The 22,761-nt window shown below is 42.6% G+C and overlaps 2 protein-coding genes across 3 annotated transcripts in view; both read left to right on the top strand.

Moving 5' to 3' along the window:
* The window catches only part of LOC307075883 (E3 SUMO-protein ligase PIAS1-like), a 47,868-nt gene extending 28,207 nt beyond the window's left edge, over positions 1 to 19,661 (top strand). For both annotated transcript variants that reach the window (XM_079736614.1, XM_079736613.1), the window contains 11 exons: positions 4,445 to 4,529; positions 5,245 to 5,383; positions 5,728 to 5,862; positions 7,468 to 7,573; positions 8,335 to 8,408; positions 9,261 to 9,421; positions 12,312 to 12,448; positions 13,099 to 13,351; positions 14,540 to 14,679; positions 15,082 to 15,122; positions 15,797 to 19,661. In XM_079736614.1, coding sequence (XP_079592740.1) covers positions 4,445 to 4,529; positions 5,245 to 5,383; positions 5,728 to 5,862; positions 7,468 to 7,573; positions 8,335 to 8,408; positions 9,261 to 9,421; positions 12,312 to 12,448; positions 13,099 to 13,351; positions 14,540 to 14,679; positions 15,082 to 15,122; positions 15,797 to 16,186 — 1,661 coding nt within the window. In that variant the 3' untranslated portion in view covers positions 16,187 to 19,661. The remainder of the gene's footprint in view (positions 1 to 4,444; positions 4,530 to 5,244; positions 5,384 to 5,727; positions 5,863 to 7,467; positions 7,574 to 8,334; positions 8,409 to 9,260; positions 9,422 to 12,311; positions 12,449 to 13,098; positions 13,352 to 14,539; positions 14,680 to 15,081; positions 15,123 to 15,796) is intronic.
* Positions 19,662 to 20,421: 760 nt separating this feature from the next.
* On the top strand, positions 20,422 to 21,408 carry rxfp3.3a1 (relaxin family peptide receptor 3.3a1; the record flags this gene model as incomplete). The annotated part of the gene is made up of 1 exon (XM_079736107.1): positions 20,422 to 21,408. The coding sequence occupies one exon, from the start codon at positions 20,422 to 20,424 to the stop codon at positions 21,406 to 21,408; it is 987 nt and encodes a 328-aa protein (XP_079592233.1).
* Positions 21,409 to 22,761: the final 1,353 nt, after the last annotated feature.

Here is a 22,761-nt window from a genome sequence, read left to right as displayed (position 1 = left end):
TACATCCTTGAGTTGCATACAATCACGGCAATCAATTGCATACAAAACAGGACTGAGTTGAGTTAACAGCTCAGCAAGATCTTTCCTAGGGTAACAGATAGATGGTTATAGTCGTTGCAGCACTTGCACGTCAAGATTTTCCAATTTCAAACGCTGGTGTCTCCTATGGATCTAACATGGTTTTAGTCAAAGTCTCCTTGGGAAGAATGAGTTCTCCTGTAAGCATTAGTTTATTTTCCTTGATTAATATGTAATGGAATTCCTGTATTTTAACCATCGATGTCATGTTGTATGTTGTTATTTTCATGCACAGAGAATTTGATTAAACTTTGGGCTCTCTGTACAATGATCACTCAGCGTCTAGGGTGCTGCCCTCGTCAACAACATAGGAACAACCAGGGATAAAACCGACAAAGCATAACAAAAAATAAACATGATGGGTAATAAAAGCCATAGAAAGAAAATGTCCACAGTAATGTAACAAACGTCGCCCAATTTAAAGGAAGTTGCTCATGTGCATCTGAGACTGCATATTATCAAGCGGCTGAAAACTGCCAATCATCACAACCAATTTTAACGTGCATATTGTATTATACTGTTTGTGTGTGCATGCAAAAAACATTAATCGAGGCGGAGGGAGAGAGACGTGCCTCAATCAATTCTATCTTGACATTTTGCATTTAGCTACTGTGTGTGCGTCTGTGCGGTCGTGTGCATGTGGGTGGGTGTGTCTGTGCCTGTGTGTGTGTTTTAATGTGATCGTGTCTTGATGCTTTCATGACCCTGCCACTCAAATGGCACCCTGCATCTATTTTTAGTAATCAAGGCGTCAATAATAGTTTCACAGTGGCATATCATATAATGGCATTTAATTATCCTGCATGTAGCCTGCAGGCGGTACACTTATCGCACATAAAGCTGACACAGATACTCAAATACAGTTCATAATTTTCAGTTTACAGGCCTCTGCCTGTAAACTGAAATTCTGTATCAATGTTTTGACGCACTGATACAGCGCTAAGAAGTTGCACTTTTAAAATAACGCATTTGCAAACATCGTACAGCAAACACATATTTTCTTGACAAAGACATCGACTACAAGCCCATAACTTTTAGGATTGATGAGTATTTGATCGTGAGAAAACATAGTTTTACCGCGAGTGAGTGTTTAAAAGAATGAATGAATGAGGGTAATGTTTTCCGCGCAGTTAAACTATATGTGTGCACCCATCTGTTTAAACACACGTAAACTAAACACGTAACGCAACATGAACACACGTCGATAACGATAATGTATACAATACTGGTAACAAACAATGTTCGTTAATGGATTGCCGCTTATCATTAAATAGACCCACTGTTGCGGCCACAGGACCGCATATCCTGGGCCATGTGTTAAGTTCTCTTTGTCGAAATTTACATGGTGACTCAGTGTTTCTGAAGTTGTAGAATAAAACGCTATTCCATGTTTGAAGTAGGCCTATTATTTGGACATAAACTGAGCCATTTGAAGTTTGAAATTCATGTGGCCACTCATCTGTCTCAGCGTAGACTGCAAACACGCTGTCAAAATATCAACTCGTCAAGTTCAAATGGGCTCATGGCTCTTAAAGGGAATGGGAGATGGAACTCTCATTGGTTGATTGCATGTTACGCCTAAAACACTCCCACGGGTACTCAGACCAACACATTTTAGATTTGCGTCGGGTGCGAGTAATTTATCCGCCGTTATAATGGCAATAGTGACAGAGGTCCGCCCACAAAGCTACTTGCGTTACGCGGTTCAGACTGTTAAAATAGGGCACATAGTATGCATAAGTCTTTATCCAACTGCCAGGTGTGTTTCCTATATTATATCAGTTGTGTGTATCTTGACAGACTGATTTCATTGTTCTTGCCAGTCCTTTATAGTTATTGGAGACATTGGGTCTCATGCAAGAATATTTTCATTGTATTCTCATAGTATTCTCTCTCTTGGTCATACTTTTGTGCTTATATTGAACTCATAGGAGTGTGCCACATCAGATTCATGAACGCTGAGTTTGAAGACCTCCCTTTGAATCAATAAAATAAAACAGAACATTTAGCTGCTAAGGTAGTGGCAGAGCAGTGTACAAAATAAATAATTTTGGATTGATTTTAAAATAGATTCAAAAGGACAGCTTGGCAACGTCAAGCGACCATGTGTCCGTGTAGTTGTTGACATCACTACTTCAAAACTAAAATATTATTCATGTGATATCTAATAATTTGGGGTAGTAAACCGAAAAGTACCTTTTATTTTGATCAAAAATGTATATGGTATCTAAATGGAATAAAGTTGCTAAACCGGCATTAAGTTCTGTAAAATACATGAAGTCTGCTCCTACAAGTTAAAACGTTTTTTTCAGAGTGGTTGATTTCAATTTCAAGCGAGTGTGACGTGTGTCATTAGAACATTTGACAACACTCTCTTCCTATGGAACCAGTTATTTTTAAAATCATAACGACTGTCTCGACTGCTCGGATCGTAGGCGGTCGTAAGTTCCTCTGTTAAAACAGGGATTTAATTTTCCGTTTAAGCTTTCAATTGTTCTGAAAAGTAGGCTATAAGGCAGAACAGTTTGGCCAAGTGCAGAGAGTTGCACCCTGAAATAGTTTAATTTCGGTTTCGGAAGATCAGCCGTGCTAAAAATTGCCGAACCTTAGAGAATATATATATATATATATATATATATATATATATATATATATATATTGTTGAAGTTGAAGTTTAGAGTTGTTGAGAGAAGCAATACTTAGGGCCTTTCCAGTTTCTCGTCCCTCTCTCACCAAATAAGCCAATTTTGACCCCTAAAATGAGGATAACACAGCATATAAAGATGTGTATTTATAGTAACTAATTTATGAAACTTGTATTTGTAGAATGTGAGAACACTTTTGTTATTTTGTCACAGTATCACCTTGATCCCCACAATAAGAGGAAAGAAAGAAATAAAGAATGTATATATTTTTATTTATTTCCAATTTCTTTGAAGCTACAGGGAGCCACTGCCGTGGGGTGGAAGGGCCAGGAGTTGCTGACCCCTTGTCTAGCCATTAAATTGGAAACGTTTGGCCGAATAGCCTTGTTATTTTTTGCTTCTATTCTAGACCACCAAGTCTAGAATACTCATGGATTTGTGCGTACCGAGTATTTTCATGATTGCAAGAAGTGCTCTTAAAACGTTTGCATGTGATCTGTGTGTGCAAGTGTTTCTTGCATTGGGCCTGTTGTGTATCTAATCAAATGATATACTCCATGTACCTAATGGAATGTGCCCATAAGATAAGGCCAAAGGGACTTTTTCATCTCAGTCCCCGGAAACCACTCAAAACTCTACCAGCCTCAAGGTTTGTTGTTGCTGGTAGAAATAGCATATCACCATGGCAATGTGCTGCTACTTAATTCCACTATATGACTTGTTTATGCCTTGAGAATACAATAAACCCAAAGACACAAAGGAAAACAAGTGGCCCTTATATATTGGTTTCTCCAGTTGCCTCTAGACCTCTCAATGTTAAAGGGTAATTCCGGTGTAAAATGGATTTGGGATATGTTTTGTATGATAACGAGTTGAAACGTTCGTTTTGGAGCACAAAAAACGTATATAGATGCTTTCTTCAGTTGGCTGTTTTTAGCCGATTCTATCAAAACACTATAAACTTAGAACGATGGGGGCACTGGTTAAGGTAAAAACTAAATCGCTATTTTAAACCACTTAAAAGGCTAAAAGTAGCCCGACACGTCTTTGGTAGTATAATAAGGGTCTTAACATATAAAACGAGGCATTGAGAACTTTGTAAGTGTACAGATTGTTTATTAAAAAATACATTTTATACACACAATACCGTCAGTAGATCACCCGTCAACGCCATTTTGTTTTTAAGACTCGATAGGTAGATTGAAGAACACAGAGATTGTGACATCCGTCAGCAACACGCAAGCTCTGTGTTCGCCAATCTACTTATCGAGTCTTAAAAACAAAATGGCGTCGACGGGTGATCTACTGACAGTATTGTGTGTATAAAATGTCATTTTTAATAAACAATCTGTACACTTACAAAGTTCTAAATGCCTCGTTTTATATGTTAAGACCCTTATTATACTACCAAAGAAGTGTCGGGCTACTTTTAGCCTTTTAAGTGGTTTAAAATAGCGATTAAGTTTTTACCATAACAAATGCCCCCATCGTTCCAAGTTTATAGCGTTTTGATAGAATCGGCTAAAAACAGCCAACTGAAGAAAGCGTCTATGTACGGTTTTTGTGCTCCAAAACGAACGTTTCAACTCATTATCATACAAAACATATCCAAAATCCATTTTACACCGGAATTACCCTTTAAAGGGCATCTGACATGGACTTATTATCGGGTTCTGTGTTAGTCTCTGCCTTACTGTCTCTCTCTCCCTCTCCTCTCTCAGCTTCAGACAGCAGCCAGCGCTTTCAGGAGACGTGTTTTGCCTTTGCGTTGACCCCACAGCAGGTCCAGCAGATAAGCGGCTCCATGTAAGAACAGCTCCTTTAACTTCATCATCTCCTCCTGTAACTCCATCGCCTCCTGCTCCTCCTCTAACTTCATCACCTCCTCTTACTGGGAGCAACTCTTCATCCTCCATTAACCTGCACCTCCACCTGCTCTTCCAAAAACTCCATCAACTCCTCCGCCTCATACTGGATCCCCTCCCAACACCTCCACCGGCTGTATCTCCAGCACTTCCTCCTCTAACTAACACCTCCTCAACCTGCTTTTACTCCATCACCTCCTCCCCTTACCCACACCACCTCCTCCTCCTCCAACTCAGCACCTCCTCCTCCAACCACACACAAGCTCCTACAACACCCACTTCCTCCTTCAAGCCTGCCCGCAGCACATAATTGAAGCTGGACTAAAACCGTGATCTGAAAACAACAACCTGGAATTCAAATGGATTTGATTGCAATCAATAATCTACACAAAATAGTCTATAATCATCCAAAATTGACATTGATTTGAATGGTTTAGAAAAACAACTGAATTCAACACACTATATAATGATATAAGACCAAAACAAATGAACAAATGACCAGCATAAATGATGGCAATCATGAAAACTGTGTCAACCGCACTGACAAACGCACAACACAATACTCGCACACACACACGCGACAAGAATACAAGCAGTCTGCGGCAGACCGGTCGATCTTGGGCCACCCTTAATGGTGCTTCTGTGTTTTTCTGCAGGGACATCTCGGGGACCAAATGTGACTTCTCAGTTCAGGTTCAGCTGAGGTTCTGTCTGTCTGAGACCAGCTGTCCACAGGAAGACCATTTTCCGCCCAATCTCTGCGTGAAAGTCAACGGGAAGCCCTGCAATCTGCCGGTGAGGGTCATTATCGGGAGCCTTATCAAAAGCTGTAGTGTATTTATGCATCACGGCATGCTAACCAGTTGTGTAACTGGTTAGCATGCGATCTACTGCATTGGCGATCTACTGCATTGGACTCACACACATGGACGTGAACTAGTTAAACTCACATTAGTGGCTGTCAAATACAAAATATGACACTATACTAGTTTCTCTGTCCCTCTCCAAAATTGATTCTGTTTATTGATTTTCTTGCAACCCACTGTCATTTCACTGTTAAATCAACAGAAATAGCCATTAAAACGAGTGATGTGTGCGACTTGATTCCATACCATTTTTGGGATATTTCGGCTGTGCAGGGTTTTCTTCCTCCAACCAAAAACGGCGTGGAGCCGAAGCGGCCCAGCCGCCCTATCAACATCACCTCCCTGGTGCGGTTGTCCACCACCGTGCCCAACACCATCGTGGTGTCCTGGACCTCAGAGATTGGACGGGTAAGTACAAACATTTGACAATAACTAGTCTTTGATCACGTATGTGCTGCTCCTTCCAATTACATGCAGTTTGATTTTCCCTCTAGTGGCACGCGTGGTGCATTACAACGAAATGTCCAATAAACTGTGTGACTAAACTGTTGAATCAGATTACCGTTTAAGATGTCCTTCTTTTCCGGATATGTTTCTTGTCAACCGATCACAAGACAAATTTGAGTGCAATCAATCAATGCATGTTCTGGAATTTTATAGATTAAAATAATTGACAATATTGCTGCGGACAGATGTGCTCAAATTTAGCCTTAGCAAATCAGTTCACAGACCAGATATATACCGCTGTGACTCGGCCTATGTACCACCATCAGTAGCTATTGCTTACTGTGAGTGCGGATACCAAGAGTTGCTCTTGCTGGTACAACCAGATAAATGACTTCATTATAGTGCGGCTAAACTGCTGGAATATAAATAGAATGTGATTAAAAAAAAAAATACAAAAATATTATTTCGCAATTTGCTCCATTTGACTAGAACTGCAACTAACGATTATTTCATAGTTGATGAATCAAACGATTAATTTTTTCCCAGATTAATCAATTAATAATTTAGAGAAGAAAATGATTTAATTAATAGCAAATCCCCATCCCAAGTTACCATAGTTGAAAGGCTTGAATAGTATTTATTCTTAATTGATTCCTGAACCAACATTTTGTATCAATGAAGCATTAAGCAGAAAACGTTTATTATGTGTCCTTCATAAAAGGGTTAATTTGATTATCAAAAAAACATCTGACTTATCCAACGCACTACATTTGAATGTACAGAAGGAATGGCCAGTTTTATTGGAATCTGGGGCATTGTAGACGTACAGACTCTAAATCTCTGTCTAAAGAGCAGCACTCCTGTTACGCCCTGGATGCCCTTGGTGTTCCGCATTGCTCATCTAAAGTGACAATCACCTCTCATTGGTCCTTGTCACCCATACACCATCACGCATCTTTTTTTACCTACAACCTGCTGCCCATTGTGTACATCCTCCAGTAGTAGTAGCCCATTCTGCTAAATCTTAAAGACATTGCACTTTCTACAATTACAATTAGGGCATTTAGCGGACGCTTTTATCCAAAGCGACTTACATCAGTTAATACACACATTGACACACCGACTGCAGAGTCAACCATGCAAGGCGACAGCCAGCTCGTCAGGAGCAGTTAGGGTTAAGTGTCTTGCTCAGGGACACATCAACACTTAGCTAGGAGGAGCTGGGGATCGAACTAGCAACCTTTCGGTTACAAGACAACTGCTCTACCTCCTGAACTAAGCCGACCCTGCCTTTTTAAATTTTTCTATTTTATTTTATTATTTCATTTTATTGTATGACTATGTCTCAATCTGAAGCACTTTGAGTCTGCCTCGTGTATGAAAAGTGCTTTATAAATAAAGTTGCCTGGCCTTGCCTTGCCTCTCCTGGGGATGTCTACAATAAAATGTCACAGCCAGTATAGAGGACTACTAGGAGCTCTACCCTTGTCTTTCCTAATATTGTACATCTTGTATGTTTGTGTGTGTGTGTGTGTGTGTGCACATCTGAAATGTGTGTGTCCACAGAGCTACTCCATGGCAGTGTACCTGGTGAAGCAGCAGTCGTCCACTATCTTGTTACAAAGGCTACGCTCCAAAGGCATCAGGAACCCAGACCACTCGCGAGCACTCAGTATGACACCCGTAACACACTTTTCTTACCACTCCATCCACATTTAGCCATATTCGTTCCCTTTCCACTGAGGTCTGGTCATAAACGTTTGAATGTTTGACCTGAAGTGTGTCTTATCATGCGAGGGTGTGTCGGTCCTCTGAATGAACTGTGTTGTATATATCTATATCCATGCCACAGCAAACAGATCTGTAAAAGCAGTTGTGTGTTGTTCAGCGGGCCGATGTTTTAACCTGTTGAAGTTACATGCTTGGCTTTCACGTACCTGGATATGATATCCAGATCAAAATAAAAGAACGACAGAATGGTAAGGCTATGAAATCAAATGCGTAATGTATAATATCAATGTTACGTTGTTAGGTTTTCACATCAAAGGTCTTTACACCTTATGCTAGCGCTCAACATTAATCCAATTTATCGCTGATCGTCTCTAACAGAATTTATATTGAGATGAATGAAGTTAGGATATACTATGCATAGCAAAGATGAACAAGCATTTATTCCATGAGAACATCACAATACGCGTTTAGATGTTTTAAGAATTACTTCGTTCCCAGGAAGACGGACTGTATACCAGAGCATTCTCAGATGGGTTTTTGTGCCAAATGATGGACTTTTATTGTATCAGACTGACGAAGAAGAAGAACTATTGAATAAGTTTGCTTGATACCTCTGAGCCTGCTACTCGCTGCAATCATTTATGAGTGTGTGTGTGTGTGTGTGTGTGTGTGTGTGACGTTTGTTTTGCTCTTCCGTTACAGTCAAAGAGAAGCTCACAGCCGACCCGGACAGTGAGATAGCCACCACCAGCCTGCGGGTGTCCTTACTTTGCCCGGTAAACAATCTCCTCGCCTTCACATACTGTCGGCTCCTCGTCTGCCACTTACCTTAGGCCCGCCTGACACAGCACTGGTTTGCTGTTTGAGTTATTTCTTTATTTGTGTGTTTTATTGTTTGCTTGCGTGTGTGTGTGTGTGTGTGTGTGTGTGTGTGTGTGTGTGTGTGTGTGTGTGTTTGTGTGTGTGTGTGTGTGTGTGTGGAGTGTCTGTGTGTTTGTGAGATGATAATCATTTCTTATAAGAATCTTCATGGTGGCAAAATATTTGGTTTAAAGGAGCATGGGAAGGAGAGACACTCGCAGCATTTACTGAGCATCAATCAATGGGTCTCCTAGATTCTTCAAGGGAAACTTTCCCATCGTGTGCAGTCACATCAAAAGGATTGAAGGTTTAATGTTAACAAAACAAATGTGAGGGGGGTGATTGGACATGGCTGTTGCCAGCCATGGTTAAGTTAACAAGAGAGGCAAGAGACTAAGTTCATTTGAAATACACTTTGGACATGTCAAAAGATGACACGGCCACTAAAGGAAACTACACCGAAAAACGATATCAGGCTATGACATGGAACCGTCAGAACCGGCCTTCCTGTCTACTGCGACGATACAAATGCTAGCTACCATTACGCATTTAAATTGGAGAGAGGAAGGGAGCTACCTACTAATTGATACAATGGTGTTTATTATTAGGATGCAGTTTTCAATGGCGTGTGGATGCGTACATGCAACATGTAACACGGCCCTCACCATCCTACTCAGTGGGCGTCCCATGTTCATGCGTGTACCTTTCCCCACGTGTGTGTGTGTGTGTGTGTGTGTGTGTGTGTGTGTGTGTGCGTTCCGTTGCAGCTGGGCAAGATGCGTCTGACCATCCCGTGCCGGGCGCTCACCTGCTCCCACCTGCAGTGCTTCGACGCAACACTGTACCTGCAGATGAACGAGAAGAAGCCCACCTGGGTGTGTCCCGTCTGTGACAAGAAGGCGCCCTATGAGCACCTCATTATCGACGGGTAGGACACACACACACACACGCACGCACACTCACCACCACCGATTCCTAAACGCCAGAACACAGCATTCAGGCCCACCGCTGGCTTGATGCTGCGTTGCATGCTTTGTTTAAACGTCGGCCCTCGTTCAAGGGATACGCCGAGATATCTGTCAATTGGTCTTACCCAGATTCAGAAAAGGTGCTCATCGTGTTATAGCATTTGCTTGCCATTAGCCGCTTCCATTGACTTGCAGAGTCACTGTAGTTTCTGTTGATGGGATGTTGATGTGATGTTCCTGGGATGCGCCGGTGACCCACAGCGTAACCTAGCGGGCCCGAAGCAGCTGGTAATTAATAATAGCGCCGTAAATGGTGCTGCATTATCGGTGTGTTTCGTAGTGAAACTGCAATCTAGTTGTGTTTTGCTGACTCATGTTTGAAAAAGATACTAATTGAACGCGTCAGAAACGTCATCGTTACTGTCTCTCCTGGCCTCAATGAAACAACCGTTCCCAATATAATTTGTAAAAATGACTTGGTTGTTCTGGTTGTGTCACTCCGATAGGGTCCTTTGACCAATGAGGATGTCCACTGCGTAGCAGGCTTGTGAAACGTGTGTGTTACACCTGGTAGCTGTGTCACGTTGTCTTATGTCATGTTTGTCATATGTCATGTTTTTCAGAGGCATTCAGCTACAGTTTAGTCAGATTAACATATAAATGAGTTTCCATGGTGATCTAGGCTGTGATTGTTGATGGAGCCCTCTCCATAATCAATTCATATGCAAGGGATGTTCTACACAAAGCGTTTTCAAGTTCCTCGAAATATTCAGCTGCTGAATTTGATAGAAAACGAAACCAAACTGACTATTAAACATATGGTAAACATCAGCATCATTGTTTGGGAATGGACATATATTTAAAAGTGCTTGACCACAGCAACATCATATTAACATTTAAATGAGTTTCCACAGAAATTTGATTGGTCATTCTGTAATTCAGAACTTTATAGCTGCCAGAGTAGATGTTGAAATGACGGTTTCAGAATACTGTGCAATATTCGGGTAATGTTCGTTTAACCAAAGAAACATTAGGTTTAAAAAAATTAATGGATTACTTAATTTGCTTAATAGACAATAATCTAGAAGGGGAGAATAAACTCTGTCCCTGTCACGAAATTGGTGCTGTGGCAAATAGTAATAAGGACGTTTTTATAAACTTACAAATAGTTATTGTTATCATACCAAGGTGCTTTAAATAAACATGCAGGCGATTTGATATGTACTGCCTGCATTTTTAGTGTTGATCGAGTTTGCAGCCAATATTGAAAATGAGTTTAAATTGGGATAGGAGAATATAGGCGCTGCACCAATGTCTTTTAGATTTCACCTTGTTGTTTTTTAGCCTCAGTTAAAAAGCATCAACTGTAGAAACCTAAACAAATACCAAGAATATTGTTTCTGCGAAGACATGTCACGTATCCACAATGCAGCCAATGTGAGGAAACAGTGTGTAAACCCCAATGCTTCGGATAGGGACACACACTTACGGTAGAAGTTCACTTGCGGTAGCAGGGCAATAGAAACCATGCACATACAGGATGTATTTTAGACGCAAAACACACCTTAAGCGCAATATCATATATCCGCACCGTTAGAATGTGGTGTTTGAGGGTTACTATAAGGGTTAGGTTAGGATTAAAAGTGGCTGGGTTGAACTATGCAAGAGAGAATTACAAACTGTTTTCCCAGAGGTGTATCTGTATCATCAACTTATATGTAGCTCATAACCCTAATTATGGGTCTGCTCCTTGTACCAGGGCACAGGTTAGTAGACCTATCTCTACTAGTTTAGACTACTCACTGTACCTGTGCCCTGATTCTTAAAAGTAGCAGATCCTTTATGATTCTTATGAGCGAAACCTGTGTTTGTTCCTGATATTTGTATATCCTGATAAAAATAATGTTCAAGAGTATGATGTTATTATAGATTTGTTGGTTGGTTATGCATTAATATTTGGTGTTTTTTTTATTTAAGTAAACAACAGCCATTTATTCACCCATTTTACGTGCATACATCATTTAGTGTCTATTTCAAATGAAAATAAGTTTTATGTTGAGTCAATAATCTTGAACAGAGATTGTGGGTTTGTAATCATATATATATATATATATATATATATATATGATTACGAATCCAATTACATGTAACTACATTATGACTACTACTTTAACCTGTACAACTGGTACTGGTCGCCTGAATTAATCTCTTACCTATATATGTATGTATCTATGTATGTGTGTGTGTGTGTGTATATATATATATATATATATATATATATATATATAAAACCATCTTCGCACATATGGGTCCTCCACCTCATCTTTCTTTAGTGGTTTCTTTTTGTACAGAAGGACTCATTTAATGTGTTAGAATAATTGGTGCTCTGCTAATTGCACTCCCAGAATACCGGCAGAGCACCAAGTGTGATTTGTGCTGCTCCCCTTCACTTATATTTCCAATTAGCATTTTAAAGAGGATGGGAAGAGAAAGCAACATGCATTCTCTGTTGTGGGGCTAATATGACACAGAACAGGAGCTGTAATTAACAGGCTGACTACTTGATTTAGCTCCTGCACTAGCGGTGTGACTCGCGTTGCCTCTGTTGACTTTGCCCACGGTTGAAGTTCGCAAACATGTTCTATCATGGACCTGGCAACATATTTGTTGAAACGAAGCTGGCACAGAGCTACTTCAGCCCCAGGTGGTGGCCCCCCTGTGGTGGTTTTAGCAAGAGAGAAGATCACAGCAAAGAGAAAGGTTTCTAATGTGTGCAGCTTCTCTGCCCTGTATTTTGTCATCCCCACGTCGGACGTGTCGATGTTAAACGTGGCCTACGTCTGTCCGTAGGCTCTTCATGGAGATTCTGAACAGCTGCACGGACTGTGACGAGATCCAGTTCAAGGAGGACGGCTGTTGGTCCCCCATGAGGTGGAAGAAGGAGGTGCAGGAGGTGTCGTCTGCCTCCTACAGCAACGGAGTGGACGGTGAGTCTCTCTAACGCTGGTGGGGCCTGTGGGGTGGGGGTCGATACTCGATCGATACTCTTCCATGAAGAGCCTGAAGACGAAGCACTAGAGTGAAACAACAGTGACTGTTTCAAATATTGGGATATCTCTGCCCTGATATCTCAATAGGGATTGTGCATTGTGACTTCACATCGCAATGACCACCTCCACGGGTTTGAACGTGTAGGAGCATAGGAATGTTATTGGAAATAATGGTGTCTTGGTTATACTTTAGTAATAAATCATGAAATTGTGAGTCATTATGGTGGGACATTTATGTGTTTAAAAGTGCCACATGCTGTATATAACCATGCTATTTAAAAGTGGTTCTCATGCTATATATGACCTAGGTTATAGCCTACAGTGTATTTAAATTGCTAGAACTCTCTCGAGTCATCCCAAAATGAGTATCGCAGACAAAAAAATCCCTTGATGCATTCTGATTTAAAATCATTCTTCAATTTTTGTTTGTTATGCCTTAAACAACCAAACACTAGGAACAAAAACACGATTAAATCATTGACCGGATTGTAAATGATATACTATCATACCACTCCTATCCTATGTGTATTTCACGGGCATGTCACCTAGCATCTAAACAGACGCTAACGCTACTTCCCCCCCTCCAGGCTCCTGCAGGACGTCGTCGGCAGAGCAGCGCACCTCGTCCTCAGGCCACGGTGGGGGCGGGGGCGGCAAGAAGGTGGAGGTGATCGACCTGACGCTGGACAGCTCGGAGGACGACGTGGCGGACGAAGACGACGACGACAACTACGAGAGCCAAGATTCGCCTGCACCCCCTCCCCCGCCTCGGCTCCCGCCCCCCGCCAAGCGACCCTGTCCCCCTCGCTCGCCCGCCTCCCCGCCCGTCAACCATAAGGGGTGAGCCCCGCGCTCCCTGTGGGCAGGAGGTCCTGCCTCCACGCTCAGTGACCTTGCGTAACAGCATTGTGTATTTCAAGGTCAAAACAGGAGCCGTGAGTCAGAACTGAACATTTGTAACAGAAACAAAAACCAATTCTAAACGAAATGAATTGCTTAGAATTGAAATGGCGCACCTTGTGCTGATAGCTCTGATTTTATGAGGGGCTTTGACCAATTAAATTGAAGGGACCTAATAGCCATGGCTGGGTCCACCCACTAAGAACAAGCAGGACAACACTTTGTGAGCACGTTTAAAGGTACAATAAAAAGTGCTAATGTGCTTCACAGAATCAAAACATTTTCCATGAGTTGGCACCAAGCAATATAACGCTCATATTTTAGTGGAAGTTCTCACTCTAATATTAATAAGTAACCTGCATGTCGACAAAGAAGGTCAGGCTTTTAAATTTATGAAATGTCTCAATGAATCATTTAAGAGTATGCAATGTTTTTTTCGAAACACTTAGTTCTAGGTCAGAGCTTTGCTGTGATGTCTATTTCTTCTAATTGGCACAATCACAAAGGGTCCCAAGCAACTGCGACACTTGCCTTGAAGTATGATGTATTGTATATCTAGATGCCAAACCGATGAATTAACTGTTGTACTCCTATTATATTTAGCCCTTCATTACCTGCTTTTCTGTCAGTTCTCAGTTTGCCACAAATGACCCGCCATACGTGTTTGACGTAGCTCTTTGTTCTGAAATTATAACTTGTGTAAATATGAGTTGTCAAGCGTGTTCTATAAAAGCCTTGTGAGCCATGACTGGGATTGTGTTATGAGACCTGTAAGTCTGTCATGATATTTGAGTCCCTGCTGTCTCATAATAATGCTGTTTGGCTTCCTATTGAATGGAGCTCTGCTCTGTCCATGTGTCTTGTCTCTTCGGGCCCCATTCCTAGTTCACACCTTTGCTCCTTACCTTTCACTATTGGTCACGTCTAGAAAAACCTGTCCTGAGATTCACCACAAAATAACTTCACCTTCAACTTTTCGCCCGGTTGTGTTGTGTTTTTCTTCCTATTGCGTATCACATGGCCTTACTTTGTACTCCTTGGCCGAACAACAGCTACCGACTTTGTTGTCTGTCATTCAAACAACCCCTAACGAGAGGCGTGTTTCTTTATCCCCGTAATGACCTGCAGGGTATTGAACCTGCACCATCCGTCCCCGCCACTCAGCCACACCCCCAGCATGCAGAGTGTGGACGCCAGCTACATCCCCCCTGTACCCCCGCTCATACAGGACTACAGACCCTACTACCACACGCCCACTGATCTGTCAGGTAAGGACACGGCCGCTTACAGGGTTATTACATAACACAAACCCATGAACCTGCCCGCCTGTAAGCCTCATACTAATGCACACAGGTCAATTAAAGGTGCTCTGCGTTAGAATCCAAAGTTGTTAAAAGAACGAACGGAGTAGGCCAAGGTTTTTTGTTGGTTTTAAAGGTCAAGCTGTGGAGATGCTGCTATGCCATTTTCTGTAGTTAATTGAAAGATATTGGTGTGCAAAACCCATTGTTTTTTGTTAAACTATTTTGTTAAACTAGGTCTTGAATATCTCCGCATTCCAATGTGATGGTGCACTTAAGGTACTTCATAATGTGCTAGGACTTAGAAATTCAGACTTCGTGATCTGTGCTTTGTGATGTTGAGTGTTTGTTGTCGCCTCCCTTTCCCAGATTTGAGCTTTTTCTCCTTCCTGCAAGGGGACAACCATCAGGTATGTTGTTGTCTCAAAGTATTGTTGCATTGGACACATGTTTCCATTGACTCCCAATTCATAATGCTGAACGGAGACCTTGCAGTTGCATTCCACATGAATGCAGGTTCCGTAATAAATAAAGTGACGTAGAACAAGGGTAGGAGACACTTTGCTTTACTGAGGACCGAAATAGACCGATTAAAAATGAATTGCTGAATAAATATATGATCAACAACAAAGTGTTCAGCAATGTTGGGTTAAAGATCCACACACACAAGTATGAAGATGGCGACTCCTTGCCGGTTGGCATGTATTATGAGTTTCTCATGAGTTGTGCAGCCTGTGTTGTCACAAAGATGTTTGACAAGGCACCATCTGTCCTCTGCTAGCGAACCAAGCCAAGACCAACACCAAACATGTTTGGTTGGAAAAGATTTGAATGGGTTAGAGCCGACCCATAAAGGCATAATATGCTAAATAAATCCATTAAAAATATGTATATGTATAAATATTTGGTAGTCCCAACATAGTCCTATCAAACCAGTTGTTTTTTTTTGCTGTTAAGGACTCACTTTATATCTGACAGGGCTACCGTGACTGTCATGATCTCTGTTAATATTAACAGAGCTACTTTGACTGTTAATTACCATTATTAGATTCACACACGTGTCCCGGTCTATGTCTCCGCCCAGCACTACAACATGGTGATGGCTGCAGCGGCGGCCGCCTCGTCCTCCGAGGACCACGAGCTGCTCCTGAACCGTTTCCTGCCCTACACCGCCGCCGCCGCCGGCTCCGCCTCCTCCTCCGCCTCCCAGCTGTTCCTCGACCAATCGGGCAGCTCTGGGGGCGGGCACTTCTCCGCCCCGCCCACCAACGGCAGCAGCAGCACCGGCAGCAGCAGCGGCAGCCTTGGCTGCCTGCGGGACGCGTCCTCCTCGTCCACGCACTCGTCCACACACTCGTCCTCGTACGCACACGCGCCGTCGCACGCGCACCCCGGGGTGCTGGTGGGCCGGGGCGGGACCGAGGCCAGCACGGCCATTTACGGCGGCATACCGGACATCATCTCACTGGACTGACGGGCCTAGCGCCGGGGAGGGAGGAGGGGCACCCGTTCCTCCCACCCAACCCGTCCCCGTCCCCACCCCTTCGGACCCGGCATGTCTCCCACTATTGTTGTTCTGCTGATTGGTGATCAGACAAAGGCGGAGCACCGCAGGGCGGGGGCGCCTTAGTGTCGTGGGGTGACCGCTCCACGCAGACACACTGCGGAGAGACCTACGACCGACCGTACGACCACCAGGCAACCAAGCGACCTACAGGGCTGTCTGATGAGACCGAGGGACGCACGGCGTTGGTCAGAAGGAGTGCTCGCTGCTGATGATGAAGGCCTGGAGGAGTGGGGAGGGAGTTCACCCACCGGGACTGGAGAACAAAGACGGTGGAGTCGGTTAATTGGCTCCATCGGCAAACTGACCTCAAAACAGTGACCTCAGCATGGTATGAAGGAAGTCGTGTCCTGGAGGCGGAACCCAGGTCACCGCCGAACCGGTACCGACACAGACCACGCCCCAGCCCCAACACAAGCAAAAGTCACGTCAACTAGTAAAAGAGGAGGGTTCTTTTTTATATTTAATAGCAACTGGCGGGGTGGAGCTACAGTATGTACAGAAAATACAAATCTATTTTCCTTCATTACTTTTGTACATTCATTCGAGACATTTTCCCGTGTAGTCACCTTGATTATTAGTGCAGACTATAATTGAGAGTGCTTATATATACGTATGCCGACATCCATAAAACAATACTATTAATCTCCGTTTTTCCCTCAGTTTTGCTCTTCTTTGTTGTTTTCTTCTTTGTTGCTATTATAAATTGAGAGTAGGTTTTTTGTTAGATTTTCCTAGTTGTACCCAGTTGCTACAGAACCTGACTACTGTTTATTCATGTACTAATTTTATTAAGTTGTTAAATTATGTATAATATTGAAGATAAAGTTACATATGCATTCCCTTAAGACTCCTACATTTGATGCTATCTGTCTGGAGTGCACACATGGATTTTTTGCAGTTTTTCTTCTAGTTTATTCTCTTTTCCATATTTCTTTATTTTCTTAATTAATTTCCAAATGCTTGAACGTTGTGTCCTCATTTACTATTTAAGAGCATTTAAGAGTTCGGAACATTTTGTTCCCTCTCTGAGCTTCATACCATTTTTCTTCTTGGACCTTTGCAACAGGAAATTGGTATAATGATAATAATTTTTTTGCACGATGCCAAAAATGACAGATGCTATCTATGAAGGAAGGTCTTGCGGAGGGGAGTCCAATCCTTGTGCCACAGTGTTTTCTTTATTTGTTTTGTTTTCCGATCTTGCATGCATATCTTCCACTTGTATTTGGGAGTTTGTGAGGCATGTGGAGGGTGTCAGGCCCAGAAGTGTGCGCCACTTCCTCCCCCAGGCCCCAGCCTGGGGGAGGTCGCCGGGCTAGTTGACCAAAAGAAACCGGTGCCTGCTCGTTGGCACACTTGGCACGAGTGCGTTGTGGAGTAAATGTTGTCATGGTGACAAAAGAAAACAAAACACAACAAGGAATGTCTTACAGGTTGGCGGACCTCTGTCCACTCACACACTTTACCGGCACATCTGCTCGTGTTGGATGGGAAGGCTGCAGTGAGGACAAGGATGACAGACAATAGACACTGTGGGATGTTGGAAGGAGGAGCGGAGCAGCAGGGGCACAGCTTGTCTTAGAAAACAGAACACACACACACGCGCACACGCGCACACGCACAGTCTCCAGAACCAAAGAACCCCATGGTGTGCGCAGCTATGTGGCTCGAAGCGTTGGAAGATTAGGATTTGGGCAGAGACTTGTTGTCAACTGTAGACATGAATGTTTTGAAGGTTTTCTGAACACACAGGGTCTTCTTGGACTGAATGTACCTTGTATTTTTTGGTTATTTTGTTATAGGGAGGGATGAAGGGGATCTTTAGTCACCACCAACTATGCTGAAGGGTTTCGTCTTTCTGTAGAGGTATCAAGTTGAATTAGTCTGAGCAGGCCACACGCCGCTCCTTCCTCCGCCACCCCTCCCCCGGTGACCTCCAGACTCAACCAGTCCCTATAAGTCTCGCCCCAGCCCATTGCACTTTGTCAAAGTCCAAGACCGCCTGCAAAGCCAATCCGAGCCCCCCGAATTAGTGTTCTCACCCCGACATAATAGCTTCTGACAGTCACCAAGATCACCTGACCCCTCCCTCCCTTTGTCCCTCTCTAAACCTGTAGACACTTTGTCACTATCCTCCCCTCATCCCTTCTCCCACAAGAAATCGGGCTCATTTTCACCTCACTGCATCCGCCATTTCTCTCCCTAGCAGCTCTCCATACGTCAGTTTCTCTCTCTCCCTCCCCCCCAACCTCCACCTTGCCTGCCTGACTTATTGTTTAGATTAGCTACATAACCGCCCTGCTACTCCCCTCCAACCCAAGTCTTTGTGTAGTGTGCAGTATTTTATTTATTTTGTAATATATATATAATTATTATTATTATTATTATTATTATCATAATTATCATTATTATTATTTTTATATAACGTGTTTGATTCAGTGGATGATAAGTATGACTGATGGTCGTAGAGCTACTGTAATGGGGACGTTATATGATTTTTATATCATGTTGATGTGTTTTTTTTATATGTGCATCTCTCGCTAGGTAGCGCTGATGCTACATTCAATCATTTCCCAATCTGTTATCCCATTTGGAGATAAGTCTTTCGGAGCACGACCGCAGCAGCGTCAGAGAGTTTTAATATTTGACGAAAGCGATCGCAGATTCATGCTCATGGCGATTTTATTTATTCGAACGGCGTCACTAGTCTCCACTGTTCTCTACGTCACTTAATGTCACCACCGTGGCATCTTCAATTCCTATGGTCAAATGGAGAAAGACGGAACAACTTGGTTAAAAGGGGGCCGAAATGCTATCTATTTAATGTGGTGCATGTCCTCAAATATTACGGGCTGTGCAAGAGGAAAGTGAATGGGAATAGTGCCATTTGTATCAGCAGTAACCCTGTGTAACTCTGGGCAACACAGAGTTACTCAGGTCTGCAGGCAATGTTGACGGAAGAAAAAACACTCAGTTTGGTGGATGCCAGTTTCAACCTAGCTAAAGGGAATAGTCAACTATGTGTATTTGTAAATGTATGGAAACTGCAGTTGTCTAAACGTGGGAGTTTGATGTCTGTTTGTCTGTATGCTCTTTGTCTGTCCATCTAGAGTGGGAGAAATGAATTTATATATTTTTTAGAAAATGAAAGCTACTTTTAAAAACCAAGGACTTTGGCGATTTAAGAGTCCCATTTTACAGAAACGATCTGAAAAAGTCTGACTCTCGTCGACATCTGCACTCACTGCCTTAAATCCACAGGTTCTGTTTTCATAGCTTCAACCCGAGGAAATCAAAAGGCTTTTCAAGAGAGACGAGGATAACATGGTGTACAGTAGACTGTTGTCAGTTTGTATTATGCTAAGTGGAAAAAATATTTATTACCTGCATTGGAAGAAATTGTTTACTTTTAATTGATTGTCTTCTGTTTATGTAGAAAAGTTTAGATGTATTAAAATGCATTCGGTTTTCTTTGTCTCCAGCATTTATTAGAGGCCCTCTATTGCTTACCGCTTGAAGGAGAAGAGGGGAAAATGACCTTGATTGTTCTGTTAAGCTGAGCTCCAATACTTGCACCAACTATAATGAAACACTTGGGGGCAGTAGATTCCCTTGTCGGTGCTGCGGGGCGGGAAAGATGGTAAAGGTACAAATACGCACGACAATCAACAGCTTGCACTGCAACCATACGTGCTTAGTGATTAAAATATTAAAAATATGCCATCAAAACAACATTTTAAACTTTATTGTAGGCCTGCACACACTCCACACTAAACAATGCTGATCAAATGAATTTGCGCCAAGCTGAATTGTGGCATTTAATAAGTCAAACATCTGCACCAATCATGATTTAGCCTACTAGGGTTGGGGATTGGGAGGGGTGGGGAGTGATGTGATGATGACATGTCTCCAATATGTATTCCTGTGTACCATCGGACATTACTATTCTGGAATTACGCATCCAGAAGGGATGGATGTTGTGGTTTCACAGCCCTGGTGGTATTCCGTGCGTAAGCCTACACTTGGGGCGGAGGAAGAGTAAAGTAGCCTATATCATATTGCCAGCATTAGTATAAAACTGAGTTTCAGGCTGTGTTGTTTTTAGAGGTTGTACGCAGGAATACACCGTGTCGTTTGGCGCTATGGAAGAAGAAAGCGACAGCAGTTTGTTGAACAAGTCTTTGACCAGACTGGACCGCTTCAGCAACCTGGAGGACATCGACGTGATGGCCGACGGTAGCCTGGTTTTGAGACTCCTCATATGCTTCGTTTACTCGGTTGTCTGCGCAGTTGGTTTGGTGGGTAATTTACTGGTGTTTTTCTTTATCCGAGTCAAGCAAGAGAGAAAAAAATCGAGGGTTAATTTATTTGTCCTGAACTTGGCGGTGACAGATTTTCAGTTTGTACTGACTTTGCCCTTCTGGGCAGTGGACACCGCGCTGGACTTCAGCTGGCCGTTTGGAAACGCCATGTGCAAAATCATTCTTTCTGTCACAGTCATGAACATGTATGCCAGCGTTTTTTTTCTGACTGCCATGAGTGTGACCCGCTACTGGTCTGTTGTATCCTCGCTGAAAGACCGAACCAGGCAATGGTCTGTCTCTGCAAAATGGGTCTGCGCAATGATTTGGGTAATGGCAACCGTTGCGACGGCACCAACCTCTATTTTTTCTTCTGTGACTAACGTGACGGGAGAAAAACTCTGTCTGTTGAGGTTCCCAGGTGGGCAATACTGGCTGGCAGTTTATCACATTCAAAAGATACTCGTTGGTTTCGTGTTGCCGATGTCCATTGTGTCCTTCAGCTACATTATGCTTCTACGCTTCATTCGCCATCGGAGCATGAAACCGGGTAACCCGAAGAGGAGATCGCAGGTAACGAAGTCTGTGACCATCGTCGTTCTGTCCTTTTTCCTCTGCTGGATGCCCAACCAGGCCATCACCTTTTGGAGTGTGTTGGTGAAGCTGAACGCTGCGAACTGGGACAAGGCGTACTACATAGTTCACTCGTATGTGTTCCCGGTTACCGTGTGTCTTGCGCACGCCAATAGCTGCCTAAACCCCATCATCTACTGTCTCATGAGGAAGGAATTTAGAAAGAAACTGAAAGACTTAATTTTTCGAGGATGAGTTGTTCGTGGTGTTGTTGTTGTTGTTGTTGTTTTTTTTGCAAATAATCATCCACCCAAACTTTGCCAACATTCATCAAGATGCACCGGGAGCGCACGGTGCTTCTCCATGCGCGCATGGAGCGCATGGAGAAGCTGCAGCTGCAGTTTCACAGGATCGAGGCGATTTAAATTAAACAAGCATCGCGCTTGTTTAATTTAAATCGATTGAATCGTATTAAATGGTAATTGTTCTATGTATGCTTACTGTTGCCACGTTGACATAAAATTGCCTTTTATTCCTCGATATTCTAGAGTGGGTTATTTCAGTTGATGTAACCTAGGCATACAGGATACATGACTCTAGCCCACCGCTGAAATCACACGCGCGTACTATGACATTGTATGCCACAGTATTGTTTTGTTTAATGTATAATCGTCAACCAAAGGCAATATCTGTATGTATATCCGCAACTCCAGCATGAATAAAGTTTAGGCTACTTGTTCGCTTAATGAACTTCAAACAAAGCTGTTTTCATTGAAAAGGGACACAACAATGCAATGGATATTGTAGCTTAACCTTATGCGCAGGTGAATGAGATAAAATGGTAGGCCTACTTTATTGATCAGAGGGGAATTTTGGAAAAATATAATGTTGGACGATTATGGACACAGACACACACAAATGCGCCCACAAAAGCAACACTTCAAGTCAATAGAGCCTTCAGAAACGCGATATTGGACAATGAAATGCAGAATTATTAAGTTCAAATGCCACACCCTTTGAGATGAATCTGACTAGGACCTGACTAGTAGACTAGGCATTTAAGCAAATATTATTTTGGGGAGAAAAAAATAGGGGAGCTTCTGTGTGTCATTATTAAGTCTCATTCAAAAATCAATACTATGGATACGTTTACACATTCTTATTATAGGCCTAGGAGGACTATATTTAGGCAAACCAATGACGTTATTTTGAACGAACGAGCAAATGAACGAATAAATAGTAGCGGGATGGATGAGCGTGTGCGTAAATTACTCCTGCTGAAGCGAATAAATCAAACAACAAAATGTATCCAAGGGGGCGGGGAAAGTAGTCAATATCCTAACGTACGAGATATGTTGATGTGCCTCAAGTAAAGCCATTCGTATAAAAATGAAACAAGTTCATTTTATATCAGCATGGATGTCCTAATTGTATTGCCCGAGTTGATGAAAAATGTAATTACTTCACATTTTCAAAGAACGTTCACTATTTTGTTATTACCTTAAATATTAGATAAGATAATTAATCAATTCCTTGATTAATGCCTTTTGAAAAATGACCACTGATAATATAAAAATAACAACAATTAAAGTGAAGGCCAATAAGACA

Source organism: Pollachius pollachius (genome assembly GCF_949987615.1).
Source record: "Pollachius pollachius genome assembly, chromosome: 5".
Classification (NCBI taxonomy): domain Eukaryota; kingdom Metazoa; phylum Chordata; class Actinopteri; order Gadiformes; family Gadidae; genus Pollachius; species Pollachius pollachius.
The sequence above is the reverse complement of the archived record's forward strand: the minus strand, read 5'-3'. Positions and strand labels throughout refer to the sequence as shown.